Below are 15,897 nucleotides of genomic sequence, written 5' to 3'. Positions count from 1 at the left end.
GAAATTTAACCCCAAAATACAAAGTAAAATTTAATTTCTTTCAATTAATACCTTATATGACAACTAAAAGCTTATGTGTCAGCACTATGTTACATTTATCAAATTATACATGTATTTCACAGTGGAAAAGAAGTATCTCATACTAGAAGAACTACTGCAAGCATTGGAAATAAAGAATCATAGAATTGCTTAGGTTGGAAAAGACCTCTAAGATCATGGAGTCCAGCTGTTAACCCAGCACTGGCAAGTTCAGCACTAAACCATGTCCCTAAGGGCCAGATCTACATGTCTTTTAAATACCTCCAGGGATGGTGAATTCTCTGGACAGCCTGTTTCAATGGCTGACCACCCTTTCAGTGAAGAAATTTTTCCTAATATCCATCTCTAGCTAGATCACTTAGCTAGTACTTCTCCAGCAGCAGCTGACTTTGTGGTTTCACGAGGGCCTTTTCCTGGCTGCTGTTCAGTGCATGCTCCTGCTCCACAGAGCTTCTCCGTGTGCTGCTGGCTTGCTCCAGCGTGTGCTGCATGTTCCAATTTTAGACTTGCTACTTAATAGGAAGACTAAACCTGCTGCTTCAAAAGCATACTTCTTCTACATCTGTTATAGTGTAAAGTCAGCTAAGCTAAGAAAATAACCTGTACTTTACTTGGGATTACTCCTTAGTCCTCCAGTTCTCCTTCCCTCACACCAGCAGTTTCTCCCTAGCTCACCTCATCATCTCTGCCTGTTGTCTAACTGCCAAAATATTTAAAAGCAGCTGAGTTGGCTTTAACTTTCCCATTTAAGAGAAGTCACTGAGTGCCAATTTACATGTTCTAATGAAAGTGAAAAGCTGCAAGTCCTGGGGGTAACCTTACACCAAAAGCTGTGATCCACTGCAAGTTTCTGTATGAAGAAATATCCAAGTTAAGATCTGCAAATTCCCATTCCTTTACCAGTCTCTAAATAACTCCCAGATGAGACATTAGGAAACTCTATTAACACCATGTTCACCTGGAAAAACTGTCCAAAAGAAAACAGACCCCTTTCAGGCCAGAGTTGCCTCACCCCTCCCAAGCTCACACCTTTTTACACAGAAAGAACTGGTCAATAAAAAAATCATGATTTACAGCCTGCAAGAAATTCTGGCGTTTGTTTTCATCTCAGTTCAAGTGGGTTAAAATGCTGAGCATACTTTTTTTTCTGAGTGTGAAGATAAAAATATTTTGATTTTCATAGTCCCGAATCAAAATGTATTTCAGTTTTGGTTTATTAAGCAGAAATCAAAATGTTTCAGTTTGGCTTAGTTTGGCTGTCCCCCCTAAAGTTGATGCAGGATGTTACAACCTTTGTAGCTTGACTGTCTTGTGCCTTTGGTTTTATGCTGCTGTGACTGTGGAACATGAAGCATTCTCAGGACAAGGTTTGTAGGCAATGGGTGTAGCTGGGAAAATAAGACAAACTTTTGGGCACATAAGCCCTTTTTCAGGTCTGACATAAAAGCAACAGCTTGAAAAGCTAAATATGAGTTCAGGCTGATAATAGTTTAGAGCACCTCTGAAAGAAAAACCATGGAGCAATGCTGCTTGGGAGCAACCTCTGAAGGTCACCCAGCTCTATCTCACCTCCTGCTCAAAGCAGGACTATCACCAACACCTGATCAGATTGTTGGTACCCAGGAAGAAAATTAAATAGAGGGTGCAGGGGATGAAATGAGAGAAGAGGCTGACCAGGCTGTGGTTGTTGTGCTTCACTCACACATGTACAGCAGGGACACCTATGGAATACATCACAGTTCTACAAGTGGAAGAACTGCTATTTGCTTCTCAGGAGACATTCCCTGTGAAAAGTGCCAAAAGTGTCTTGGTATGCCTGATGTTTCTTTCTCAGTTTAGACACATTCTGGATATTTTGGATCCCAAGGATTTTGCTCTGATTATGGGTTTTGCAAGACTGGGAGGGTAGTTGAACACCTGGATGGGTGATGCCAAGAAAATACCTTTCAGCACAGGAATTTCTACAGAAGATGGCTTTTTGGATACGTTCCGGGCTAGGAAGGCACGTGAAAAGACCTCTAAGATCGAGTCCATCCTTTGACTGATCATCATACTGTCAATTAGACCATAGCACTAAGTGCTGTGTCCAGCCATTTCTTGAGCACCTCCAGGGACGGTGACTCCACTGCCTCCCTGTGTAGTCCATTCCTATGCTAATCACATCAATAATATGCAATGTGATCAATAGTTGGGTTGTTTATTTTGTTCTGCAGTAATTCTTCAGGTGGAGGTGGTGTGGTTTTTTCAAAAACATGGATTTACTACATTCAACTATACTATTTGGTCCCAAAAGGCATTCCCCTTACATACAAACTTAGTATTTCCTACTATCTCTACACTACTGTGACTGCAACAAATGCCACATGGAGCATGGAGGGAATATGGCCCAGAGGGAAAATAGAGCAGGCATCTCCCAGGAGGCCCCCATGGCAACTGAGAGATATGGATCAAGGCTCAATGGACTTGAAATGAATGCAATGATTTTTCTCAGTGGGTACTACTAAAACAAATAACTAGCATCTCTATTCAGCACATTTTTAAAACTAATACAAAATGGCAGTTTTCAGCACAGATACTCACTCATATTAGTGGCAACAATTACAAAAGGTCTTAGGTAGGTTTTCTTCATGTTCTGGGCCACGTTGTTGAAATACTCCTCATAGTGCCTGAGCAGGTGAGCGGTGCCACCCTCTGTTCGCTGAATTTGCTCCCAGTGCTCCTTGTTGCTGCGGTCCAGTAAAGCACTGCCCACTTTGATAATATTCTGAGAAATAAAGTACAAGCCTAAATTATGAAGCAAACAAAGTGCTGAGTTTCAAGTGAGGAATATTGAAACTGATTGGCATTACCGCCTTAGGTGAGCGTATAGTGAAATATTTTAATGCAGGCATGTTTTACTGTAGCCATATGAAAATATGCACACCAGTTACTCACCCTCAGGTTTTTTTGTTACTTAAGCAAATCCCCCCAAACTTTTTATAAGCAAAGTAAGCCAGAATTGGAGGCTGTAAGAGAACTGCCTACTTTCCCCTTAATGACAGGAAATCTAGCAAGAAAATGCAGAAGGAAAACCTAACCATGTTTTCTTTGTCTCAGAGAGATAAGAAACACAAAAAGCACAGCTTTTAGTAGGTACACTGAAGAACTCCCCCAGAGAAATCAAAATAACGTTTTTTTCTGAAAAACAAAAGAAAGCCAGAGATAGCAATATCACTTTCTCTTTAATTTTTTCTTTTACTTTGTTGTTTCCTGGATAACAAAGACAACTTATATGGCGAAAAATTACAAAAGTATTAACTTGCACAGACAAATTTGAAAATACATAGGAAAACTTAAATCATGTTACTGTCTCCCCATTTTTATGTTGCTTACAAATGATATTAAAAAGTAAGTTCTTTCTGAGGACCTCCCCCTTCTGCCCTTTCTTAGAAGAATATGCAAAGAGACACTCAGGCTGAATGAGGCTAAAAGAGACTGCCAGTATGACACCTTAACCTAGGGTGAGAAGCATGACATGGTTCCCAGGAATGCAGGAGACACATGCAGTACTTGGTACCAGGCCTCCTCCATATTTGTGAATATTATTTATGTTTTTTTATTATCTATTTTTCAGGCTTCTACTTGAGACTATAAAAAAATAAATTCCTCTTCCCCCTGTGCTCCTTCAGCCTAGGCTGTTACCTCCTTTTTCTCATGAGCTGTATCCATTAGTTTTCAAATTCCTGACCTATCCTAAAATATTTAGGGAGTTCTTGAAAACATCATCTGTATTAATTTCAGTGCCAAATGCAGAGAACAATAAATTAAACCGAGGTTTCCAAACCATTTCTTTTTTGCTTATTCTTATTTTTGTTTAACAACATATGCTGAAAATGAAGTTCCTTCTCAAGATCTGAATGAGGGAATTCATCCACTTTTTAGCCCACAAGAAAGGAAAAACAGAATCTCTCAAAATCTCAAAATCTGGTGCATCTCAAATGTAAAACATTTCAGAAGTTCTCCACTCTCTGTGGACTGTACAGCCCAAGACACAGAGGAACTTTCTCAGCCCCATTTCCTCCTGCTCCTATCTCCTCAGTGACATCCTCTTCTGGTGAAGCTTGCCTTGCACAGGGTCTCCAAGTTCACCCCAAAGTCTGCCTGACCCAGCTGGTCCTCATGGAGTACTGTTAACAGTGACCTGCTCACTAGTACTACCAGGTCTTTGGTAATAACTGGGCCTTTTGTGAATGCTCTGGCCAGCAGAAGCTCTCTGGCATGGATTTTAGTATGTGCCTTAAAATATCAATATGACATGGAATGTCTTTCAATATACCAACTCATGACTCAAATGTTTTCAAACTGAATTAGAGGAAACCTTCAGAGTCGGTAACTGGCTCAGACTTAGTTCACTGCACATTTAAATGAACATGATCACATTAGGCATGTTTTACAATAAAACTGAATATAGTACGCAAAACTATTTTAGTCAGGAATAACACATGAACTTGATTTTTTTTTAATATGGGGAATTTTGCTTTTGGCTGTTACTATGATAGTATTTATTAGAGGAGCTCTCTCCATTATATTTGTATTACACACACATACACGTGCATACACACATGAATAACCAACCTTCCATTCCAAATTGAGAAGACTGGCTTATCTGTGAAACAGATTAAGCAATTACATATTTGCTGCACCTTGGTGAAAGACAAATGTAATTATCCATTGACACCTATCTTTTAAGACAAACTGTAAGGACTCAGCACAGTATACAGTATCTCTCTTACCTCATTGAATTCCACATCTCTTGTGGCTGCCAAGTCAAAGCCTTGCTGCTGGCTCTCATACTGGAGGACTCGGATCATCATCTGGTAAGATGTTCTCACGTCGTTGCCATACAAGCTGTGCGTGTATTTGGTGGCATTGTGCAGCGCTCTCACGATCCGTATGGTTTTGTCCCCATCCAACTTAGTCTCATTGCGGTGTAACTTCTCATTCTGAATCAAAGACAGGAAGGATGAAAAAACCCAATGATGTATCTTTTTTTTTTTCATTCTAGTTACAAAGACAATCATAATTTAGAGATTTTTGGCACATGGGAGTTGTTTGGTCAAAATTTTGTTTGTCTTGAGAAAGTGTTGCCAACAAAACTCAAGGGCAAATGTAACTGAAAGCCAATAAAGCGCAAGAGTCCTGATGGAAAATGAGGGGGTTCAAAGACTCAGTCAAAAGATTGAGTGCAGTGACATCAAACTGGAGTCCGAACTGATGATCTTTTAAAAATAAAGGGAAAGACAACACAGCTTACCATGATTTTTAGATCCACAAAAGTGTTGGTGGTGCAGTTGAAAAGCTCAGGAGGCAACCAGCCCTTCTCAATGTTACAATGGCGAACGGCGTTTCCTGCAGGAAACAAAGCATCAATGGCAAATAATGTTCTGAATTGTGCTGGGTAAATACTCATAGATTTCAGCTATCCTAAGCTTTCAGATTTCCTACATTTTCAAGCTTCTTAGAGCTACTTATGTATTTCAATTTCCAAACCGGACATCCCTGTCAGAGAAAAGTTAAAGACTACTAATCTTCATGAAACACTTTCCCCAGGCTTCAGAGAAAAGTCAGGCAAGATTCCAGCTCTGCCAACTCAGTTCTCAGCCTCATTGCCCTAATGTTCTCAAATTAATTCATTTATTTATACCAAATATGAGAAGGACTCTGCACTTCCTAAGTACTCTTGAAAACCAATCCCTGCTCAGATTTCTGTGCAATAGCCTGTATAGGAAAACCTTCTGGATAAATGCTGTCCTCATGTCAACACATGCCAGCACCTCCACATGCTGCATGTGCTAAACACTTCAGCCAACAGGCATAGTTGCCTTTTTGCCACTTGTAAATGGACTGTGAGCAGCTTACTGTTTAATGTGGCCTACTATACTTTTTACTGCTTGTCAAATAATTTTAAAATGTGATTCTTGGCTGTGGATCCGTCATTGTGAATTGCAAGTTACAGATTCAAAATTTATATTTATGCTAGTTAATTAGCACATAACATACTGCATGTGTCTAAGGCATTTAATTACCAATATCTAAATACAAATTATAATTATTTTTACCGTATTTAATTATATTATTTCTATTCCATGATTAGGTGAATACAATTAAGCCTCAGGTTCTTTGCCTGAATACTCATTATTATAAAGCTTACTTTTTTTGAATGTTCTGTAAAATTTACTTAAAACGTGCAACTTCTATAAATTCCTATAGCCTTGCCCACTAGCCTATTTTCTAGAAGAGACACCAGGGTCAACCACAAGAACAGTACAGAAAGATTATTTTAATTCAACTTTATAGTGCTTAACAATGTAAATATTCTTCACCTTAAAAAAAATAAATCAATTCTATCTCCTAAAATCTTCAGAACATGAGCTTGCATGACAACAAATCTGCTCACCCACAGGCAGTGGCCTCCCCCCAGTAATATTTGGGGCAGTCAGATAGATATTTATAACTCCCTGAGCTTAAAAAGCACTCACAGCAGAGAGTTACCAGGCTCAGATGCGAGACAGAGGTTTAATTTTCCACAGAACAGCCTTCAGAAAAGATTGAAAACTCTGTTTTCAAAAATCTGATACATGTTTTTAGGAATATATATAAAAAAGCAGGTTGTCATTTCCCTGTTGTACAAAACAACACAACTCGCATGCTTTATAAAAGGTTGTTTTTCAGCATCTCACTTATGAGTTAGAGAAAAGATGTTGGGTGGAAAAACATGAGTTCCCTTGTAACTCTTAGCTTTAGTAGCCTGCAACGCTAGTAAAGCAGTCATCACGTAAGTGATTTTCCTCACTTTATCTTTGCCCAGAGGAGCTGTATTGCAAAAGAACATTTACAAGTCACTGTAAACTAAAACTTACATGTGCAAGAATTGCTTGAGAAACAGAAAACAGAACACTGGACTGTGCTTTTTGGAAAATAGAGATTTTCTGTTCTTTGTACATGTTTATTTGCTGCACTTTTGTATTTATTTATTGCTATTGTTCCAAATGTATTTTAACAATTCTTTGGTTTCAGCTAGGTAAACTTTTCTGCTCATGATATGCATGAGCTGTGCTGCAGTTCTAGACCCAATGAATTAATGCCATTCCTTATGTACACTTTTTTTTCTCTTCCCCCCCCCCCACCTTTAAACAGGCATGTAGATAAAGTAGTTAATGAATTACCCAGGGAACTTACCCACTGATCCTTTAGGACATGGCACAGCAGCTGGCTGGCCAAACTTGGTCTGTGGCCACCAAATACCAGCCTCGAAAGCTTTGGGACAGCCATTATAAATTACTGAAAGCAGAAAAAGAAATGATGCAATTTTTCTGACAAGACAAAAATCACAACAAGAAGATATTTCAACTTATCTAAAAGACCTTCCTGTAATTTCTAAGCCCTTTCAGGATACCTGTCCTCTGCAGTGCCTTCCAAGCTGTAACCTCTCAGCTGCTCCTTATCCAGCAGAGTGGGCAGACACGTACAGGGAGAGGAGAGCTCAGGATGATTATAGGGCTCTGGATTTTGGCTCTGTCTATCTCTGCTTGCTCCTTTATTGTGGGAAAACATTTCTCCTTCATTTCACCCACGCACTGTGGCGATGGCTGCTGCAGCAGCTTTGTGCTGATCACAGGAGGAGGGTGGGTGGGTGGGTGAGAGGAAAAGCAGGATGGGCAAGACAGGGAAGAAAGGCAGAGTGCACAAGGTGCACGGCACACACTCTGTGGGCAGAAGGTGCAAGGGCTCTCACCCACCTGTTCATCTGCAGCTCAGCAATACAACACTCACTGGCAGATGAACTCAGGTTTAAAGAGAAATTGGTATTAGTGTTTTGCCCTCCACATGTTTTGCTCACTGCCTGCTCTGCCCCAGCTTCCTATATTTCCATTTGAAGAAAATTAAAAAGATTAGAATTTTTTTGCTTTTTCCCAGTCCCCATGAGACATACTGGCACAGAATTAAGAGGAGGGGTGTATGCTTAGGCTGCTGCAGCTCCCACTGCCTCTGCTGAAGCCATCCTTCTGGGTTCACATGCACCCCACAATACAGCTGCACGGCCACCACTGTGTCCCCCCCACTTGCCCACTGTCAGAAGCTCTGATCCTGCAGCTGCAGCCCAGCTGATCAGCAGCACATGCTGGACAGGAGGTACCTTCGCAGCCCCTCACGGTGACTTCTGCAAAGGGGTTGTCGCAGCGGTTGCACTGACGCCCTATGACACCAGGTTTGCAAGGACACTGTCCCGTCTCCATGTCACAGGCACGCGTGTGGGAGCCAGACGGGAAGCAGTCGCAGGGGTAGCAGGTGTCACTGTTCTGGGGCCTGTAGTAATTTGCCTAGAAAAAACACAATGATAGACACAAGGTATTTGACTTACATTCCAAATTACCAACGTTTCCGAAATCCTGCTCTAACAGCATGTGCATCATAAAAGGGCTAATTTTGCAAAGCACAGATAGAAATGACATTACTACTATCAGAAAATGTAATAGCTCTGGGCAGTGTGCTGTGTTAGCCCAGGTAAGCCAGAGAGGCAGAGCTGAGTGCTGGGGTTGCCCTGTGTCATAGAGACCCCAGGTTTGCACTGCCATTTGCAGTGGGGGCAGAGGGCCCATGTTATTTCTTGAGCACTTGCTGCCAGTGCCCACTAAACATATTCTTGAAGGATTTACAGTTTTCTCTGCTTTGCAATTCCACTCCTATATGGCATGAACAAGACAGTAAGGAAGGTTCTCGCACTGTCCATTTGTGTTTCACGTAGAGGGAGTAGAGGAAGCAACGTTCACATATTCAAATTGCATCTGTACATGCTTTTGATCTGAGGCACTACATGATTGCACAAGAGCATGAAGCTGGCACCCCACTGACTCCATTTAATGCAACAGTTGCCGTGTATCCTGCTGGCATTTTGGAAAGGAGCAGGGGGCTAGATTCACAGCCACTAGTCTGCACAGGCCCAGCTCCTCTGATGTCATTCAAGCCTATTGTAAAACCTATTGTGAGAAGTCCTTTGTAAAACCTCCACGACAGAGGCGCCTCCAACTCCCATGTCCCCCATCTGTCCCTGACTGTCCACGGAAATTCCCTTTAAATTCGTCAGAGGTGGTACTGAGGAAAGCATTTAGCCTTTCGTATTCTTTACCTCTCTCCAGCTGCTAGGCCTTTGGCTGGCCATTGCACAGGGGGGAGCTTCACCCAGCTGCCCTGAGCTGTTTCATGACTATTACTCACTTGTGATACACAAAATACCACTGGCACTCCTCTGCACCCCTGTCTGATCTCACCCGATAAACAGGGCTGCACTTCAGAGATCAGAGCCAGGCTTTCATCCTCTCAGTTCAGTTTTCCAAACACAAACAAGATAAGAGCTTCACGCTATGATTTCGAGAAGGGTGGTGCCAGCAAAATGTTTTGGGTAATGATTAACTCCACAGTGCACACACACACATATATATATGATACAAAGCACAACTGTGTGTACTTTGTCTCAGGTACTCACCTGTAGTTATTAGCAGTACAGTTACTTTTTAAACTAAAGAACTTTTGACTTAAGGCTGGTTTCTTTTGCTTACCTTGCAGTGGCATTCTCCATTGGTCTTATTGCAATCAGAATCAAACCCTTTACTGGTCTCACAATTACATGGGCCACAGATGGGATTTCCCCACCAACCTCTGGGACAAGGCAAGTCGATCCTACAAAAGAAAATCAAATTGAAAGTTAAGTTTCTTTTTAAAACACATGAAAAAAAAGAACTTAGGGCTAAATCTGCACTCAATTTCATCAGCTTATGTAGACTAATGTATCTCAGCCAACAATCAATACATATATAAATGCATATACACTGCAATACAAGAACATTTAGAATATCAGTGCTATGAAACCCTAGAGGGAACATTTCTCTAAATAACTACAAGTGCAGGTGGCACTGAGCATGTGCATGGTTTACCTACCACCACAAACTGCCCTGGGATACAGCTGCCCAACACTTTATATTCCACTCCCCATCCCCACAGATTCCTGCCCCAGCCCTGCTGTGGGTAGCAGGGCTTCTTGTCCAGCCTACAGGGACACCATCTCAGGTGCAAAGCTGGCTGCAAGCTCACCTTATAAAGAAAAGCCACTACTTTCAGCCAACCTGGCTTTCTCAGACAGCTCACTGCAGGGTCTGAAAAGCCCTGGTCTGCCACAGGGGAGGCAGAGGACACATGTGGCTGGAGACATGGAAGAGGGAAGGGTGGCAGCTTTGATCCAGACTATGAATCAAAGCCTGTGATTCCAACTATGAGTGCAGCAGCACAGCTCATTGAAAGTTATGCAGCAAGCCAAAAGCCACCCCAGCCAAAGGATAACCCTCATTTTCACTGGTACTGTTTATTCTGGGTAAGCTTCTGAGCTGGTTATCCCATAGATGCCCCAACACTAGTGCTGGCAAGAGACCTCCGGAAAGGGCCAGAGGCAATGACCTGGGTCTCTAATAGCTGGAAGTCTTTGTCAAGCAATAGCCTAAATGACAACACTGCTGAGACTGTGATCAGTGTAATACACAAGAAATCCCCTTCCTGCTCATTTTAGGAAAGCAAAGCTATTTCCCATCTGTTTTGAAGACCACTACCAATTTTGTTTACAGTAATTACCAGGTTTGTACTTCTATGTTTTAGAATATGAAAACCACACTGCTGCACTTGACATGATGTCAGCAGATAATGACAGGGGACAATGTCTCTGTGTCTCTAATCCAGAGGAATGAAAGACAAATCTGGCAACTGCAGGGCCAACATTTGCAAGCCCATACAACAAAAGGCAGAGGAAGAAGCCTGCAGTTTTCAAAGCGAAGGAAACATCACATGAGCTATTCCTAAACGGGCAGACAAATGCACTTCATTTGCACATCATGAATGGCCCATATTACAGTGAATCAAAGTGCCGCCTCTGGGATAGGGCTGGTTGCTGAATGCTTATCTGAGGCCAGGAAGCTGCTGACGAGGGAATCAGCACGTTTCTCCAACAAAGCAACAGACATAGGCTCCCAGACTGTCCAGAGGAGATGGCTTTTTGCCAGTCCAGGGACTGGACCCAAACTGCAAAGCAATTTTATCTGGCTATGGGCCACCAAACTGGGTGCATTGCTCTATGTGCTGGGGGAGCTGCAGGAGAGATGCAGAGCAAGCTCGGGCCAGGTCCACCACAAGGCACAGGTGAGATGCAGTGCTGTCTAACACAACACAAATGGTTGAGCCCCTGAGCTGCTGATGAAGAAAAGTGGCTCCTGAGTAATATGGAAGTTTGTCTGGTTTCTGGGAAGAGCTCAGGAATGCCAAAAGGCAGGGAGCCTGCAAATACCATCCACTACGAACACTCAAATGGTAACAGGAAAGTTAACCAAAGTGGAAAAGGAAGTGAGAGGACTGCTGCCTCAGAAGAAGAACTACCTGGAAGGATCGAGAAACCAAGAACAAAATAATTCTCTTACTTGCTTTCACAGTACTGTCCATAGTAGCTTTGTCCACATTCACAGGTGTAGCCATGGGATGAGCTGGGTTTGTGCACACATGTGGAGACATGCTCACATGGGTTCAAGTTACATACATCAACACAATCTCTCCCAAAGTACCCTGGGGAGACAAGGCCATAAAATTAGATCAACCATTGTAATTTACGATTTGCATGTCTACAAAAGACTGTCTATCTTAAGGTTATACACTAATAACACATCTACAATAATCAGTAGATTCCCCCTAAGATACTATCAGAAATAAGGTACTCTTTTCCTTCTCAAAATGGGAAAATAGTACAGCCAAAATGATAATGGGCCATTCTTTTTGACAGTCTGTTACCATGCTTGAGGCACCCTTGTGCCTTTGGTTCCCAGTTTTATATTCAGGGCATGTGCTACAAATAGTTTTGTATTCTTTTGCTGCGTGTACGGGAGGTGACTGTGCTGGGTACTGACAGCATGTGCTGGCTCCATGCACCAAAACAGAGAAAACATTCAAAGTATCTTGATTAGGATGCAGAGTGAGAGACTGAAATTTAACAGCAGAAAAGGCTGGGAAAGAAAATAAAAAGTAAAAAAAAAAAACAAAAAAACAGAGAAAAGAAAAGGGGAGGTGCACAGGAGTCCTTTGGACCAGAGACTGTCTTTGTTTGGTGGATACGTTGCCTAGATCCTTAGCCCATGACTGCAGTTTCAAGGTGCTATGGGTAAGAGTGAGAAAGATAATACTGACTGGAAAAGGAAGAATCAGAAGATGAATACTTTGCAGGCATACTTCTGCTGCTGCACTGCTTCTGATGAGTGCATGAAGGTGTGATCCATCTCCTGGATGAGTGCATGGGATGGTCACCAGGTTACCTGGGTCGCAGACACAGGAGTAGCTGTCCCAGTCATCACTGCAGTAGCTGTGCTGGGGACACGGGTTGGAATCACAAGGGTTATCCACCTCGCAACCCTCCTTTACGTTGATCTTGGTAGCCTGTTTCATGTTGAGTGTCGCTATGTTTGTAGATGTCTCTCCCATTCTTACTCCCTGGCGACAAAAGACAATTATTTTTAAATTAGAGTCTTCGTTCAGAGTACAGTACTATGTGTTTCACTACTCCCTTTAATTGATGAGGCTACATTTAAAGAAACATCATCTGATGAGTCAAACCCAGATTTTTTTTCAGATGTTTTTCCCCTGTGCGATCAGATTTGTACCTGGGAAAGTGGGTAGACTTTACTATTTTGATTCTTAGATTATGAAGGAAACAGAAATGTTTGAGCATGGATGAAAAAGAAACCCCCACATTTTCACCTGGGTATCTTCTCACAAGTTCAAAATCTATTGCTACACTTTTCATTTCATACCTGCATACATCCATAAAATCCCTGTTGAACAGAGACTTGGTCTCCAGATACACCTCCCACAATGATGCTTTTCATTTTCAGTCCAGGTAGTTGATTTCCAATCTGTACAGTGCTCTGTTGAGGAAAAGGACAGACAATAAGAAGCACTATCATCCTCTGTGACACAGGCAGCCTGCTTTCTGTAGTGATGGAGTCAAGCAGTAGCTGACAGTAGATTACAGAAAAACTAAAAAAGCAGTAAGGAGGCAGGCATTGGAATGTGTCTTTTTCAGGACTTCTTCATAAGATATCTTATCATTAGGCTTAATAAATTAATATCATTCATTAGACACAAATCACCACAGAAAATATCTCACAGCATAAGTATTTTTCCACAGTCCTTTATCCTACTTTCTCCTAAAAACATTTCTGCAGTGCTTAGCTGCAAAGTTATGATGCTGCCTTACCTGGTACATCCCGTAGTCCAAGGACATGACAGCGAGGTACTTGAGATCTTTACCATCTTTAGCACTCTTCAGCTCTATCAATAAATGATGCCACTCCCCATCACTAACTCGTGACTGGCTCATTGTCAAACTAGCAACCTGGCTCAGGCCACTGTACACTTCAAACTGCACGTAGTTGTTCAGTATCTTTGGGGGAAAAAAAAAAGTCTTTTGTATTGGACTGGATGCTTTGGAAGGAGAGGGCATGATAATAACATTTCCTAAGACAACCCAAAAAAGGAAAAAAAGACCAAAGAGTAAATACAAGACGAATGCTTGCAAGAACTCCTAGTGTAATTTTCGACGTTCAGACTCCAACTTACCTTATGGACAAAAAAACTCCAAAACAATAGATATATTTTTTGCATCTATATTAAGATGTACTACTACCTCTGGGTAAAAAAATAATATTAAACCAATGAATATGATTTTTATGATATTTTGATCATTCATCTTTTGATCTTTGTAAAACGCTAAACTAATAATATGTTTTTATTGATGTGCATTCAGCTGTGTGCGTGAAGCTATGTAGTTCATCTGGTCATATCCACTGATGGGGGAGAATGAATTCTTTTCTAACCAAAGGCAGCCACGTTTTTACCTGAATGTTGATCTTGGATGCAGCCCCAGCATTGGCTTGCATTAGCATGCCATTGACTTTCCGGGTTCTGAACATCAGCCCAATGTACCATGGCACAGAGATGGTAATGTCAAGGTCACTCCAAATGATAATGCTTTCACCACTGAAACGCTGAGGAGAAGGCATTGCTGTAAATCAAAATACAGAAGAGAAACAGTTGATATCCTTCAGGACAAAGGTTAAGAGGAAAAATGATTGTCTGTTGCAGTGATAACACAAGGTAGCTAGTCCCTCTTCCACTGAGCTATATTTAATCTACTATGGATTAAGAGCCAGTCTAGGGGAGTTACTGTGAAGCAGTTGACCATACTGGAAATTCACAACCTTCCCTTGTTGTGGGGTAGGCATCTTGCCTGTGCTGAAAAGCAGCACCTCCACACTGCTATGGCATTACTAAGGTGAGAGCTGTTCCTAGAAAGGTAAACTCAAGATCTCTGCTGATACAATTCTGCTGATGAGTGGGTGGACAGAGCAGGAAGTATGAAGGCAACAGTTGCCACAGATATTTTCAACATACCCTTGATTACCTTCTTCTAATTAACAGATTTAACACAGGAAAAGGCTGAGATGCAACAAGAAATATGAATTAATTACAAATACTCCAGGACTTGATTATTTAGCTGTCCCTGCTACATAGCCCTTTCACAGTGAGAAAGCTTGTGTGGAATTGCCTAAATCATCTGCCTTAAATATCTCGAGCTGACAGCTGAAGAGTTGCCCTCCTCTCTAACCTTGCAAGAACACAGCTCCTACAGGGAGACACTGATGACAGCCTTCAATGGAAAGTACTTTGCTGATAGAAAATAGGGGAACACCCACCCATTGGACTTTTAAAGTTGTTACCTTAGGTAACAGGAGCTATAGTACCATGGATTAGTTGATCCCACTGATTAAAAGCACAAACTAAGCCATGGGAGCTCTGTGCTATTTGCAGCACCTCATATGACACCTCCATCATGCATGGCACCTTGTAGAAGGATTTGCAGCCAGGCCCTGCCTGACATCCTTATTTGTGGGCATGTTGGTGATATTCATGGCAGCTTTTTGCCAGTGGAAGCAGACCTCAGAGACTGGGTACAACTCCTAGATTAGTCTCCAGCCTTTTATTTTGTCATGTGCTGAGTCCATGTAGATGGTCAGTGAGACAACAGGGCTTAACAGTCTTCCCCCTTCTGCTCCACACTACCATAATCTACTGACACTTCTGACACCTTTTTTTTGTACTAGGACAGATCATGTATATACAAATGCATGTGCACTACTATGAGATGGCAAGTCCTTAGAAAAAGGTGGAGGGATGACACCATAGCAGAAAATGGAATAAAGTTGATATGAAGGTTTATTTTTTTTAAGGAATAAACCCATACCCCAAATTCTGATATGTCTGCCTTGCTGGTGTCTCTAAAAGGAAAGGCTGGGGTGGGGACTGGAGTGAAGGGGTTGGAGGAAAAGTGCAAGTCCTTTATCTCCCTATTTGTGAGAAACAAGATGTCAGGGACTAATGGGCTATCACTAGCCAAGCCAGAAGTGAAAACTGACTTGCCCTTCTCTAAGAGGTGGTTACCCAACCACCCCACACCAGGCTAAGTGCAGGCAGCCCCAAAGGACAGTCCTTCTCCCTCCTGCTCCAGCCTGTGATCTCCCTTTTGCATTCATACTCAGTCCTCCATGAATGCCAGCGAGAGCATGTGGTGTAACAACTGCAGTGTAGCCTGCTCTTGAAAACCAGACGGCAATTCAAAGAAGTTTGTCACCAGATATAGATGTCCTCAGCTTGCTTAAAACTTGAACACAGTGCTTAAATTCTGGCCGTCTGGGTGAGGGCACAATTCATGAGCCCACACTGCGCCACATCAATGTA

The 15,897-nt window shown here is 42.0% G+C and overlaps 1 protein-coding gene across 5 annotated transcripts in view; it reads right to left on the bottom strand.

Moving 5' to 3' along the window:
• CELSR1 (cadherin EGF LAG seven-pass G-type receptor 1) overlaps window positions 1-15,897 on the bottom strand; it is a 169,203-nt gene that overhangs the window by 28,444 nt on the left and 124,862 nt on the right. For all 5 annotated transcript variants that reach the window (XM_017811530.1, XM_017811528.1, XM_017811527.1 and 2 more), the window contains exons 9-19: window positions 13,998-14,164; window positions 13,358-13,543; window positions 12,912-13,025; window positions 12,417-12,591; window positions 11,535-11,676; window positions 9,636-9,756; window positions 8,216-8,399; window positions 7,258-7,359; window positions 5,333-5,427; window positions 4,812-5,021; window positions 2,620-2,803 (exon numbers count right to left, since the gene is read on the bottom strand). In XM_017811530.1, coding sequence (XP_017667019.1) covers window positions 2,620-2,803; window positions 4,812-5,021; window positions 5,333-5,427; window positions 7,258-7,359; window positions 8,216-8,399; window positions 9,636-9,756; window positions 11,535-11,676; window positions 12,417-12,591; window positions 12,912-13,025; window positions 13,358-13,543; window positions 13,998-14,164 — 1,680 coding nt within the window. The remainder of the gene's footprint in view (window positions 1-2,619; window positions 2,804-4,811; window positions 5,022-5,332; window positions 5,428-7,257; window positions 7,360-8,215; window positions 8,400-9,635; window positions 9,757-11,534; window positions 11,677-12,416; window positions 12,592-12,911; window positions 13,026-13,357; window positions 13,544-13,997; window positions 14,165-15,897) is intronic.

This window comes from Lepidothrix coronata, unplaced genomic scaffold (assembly GCF_001604755.1).
Source record: "Lepidothrix coronata isolate B3197 unplaced genomic scaffold, Lepidothrix_coronata-1.0 Scaffold32, whole genome shotgun sequence".
Lineage (NCBI taxonomy): Eukaryota > Metazoa > Chordata > Aves > Passeriformes > Pipridae > Lepidothrix > Lepidothrix coronata.
The sequence above is the reverse complement of the archived record's forward strand: the minus strand, read 5'-3'. Positions and strand labels throughout refer to the sequence as shown.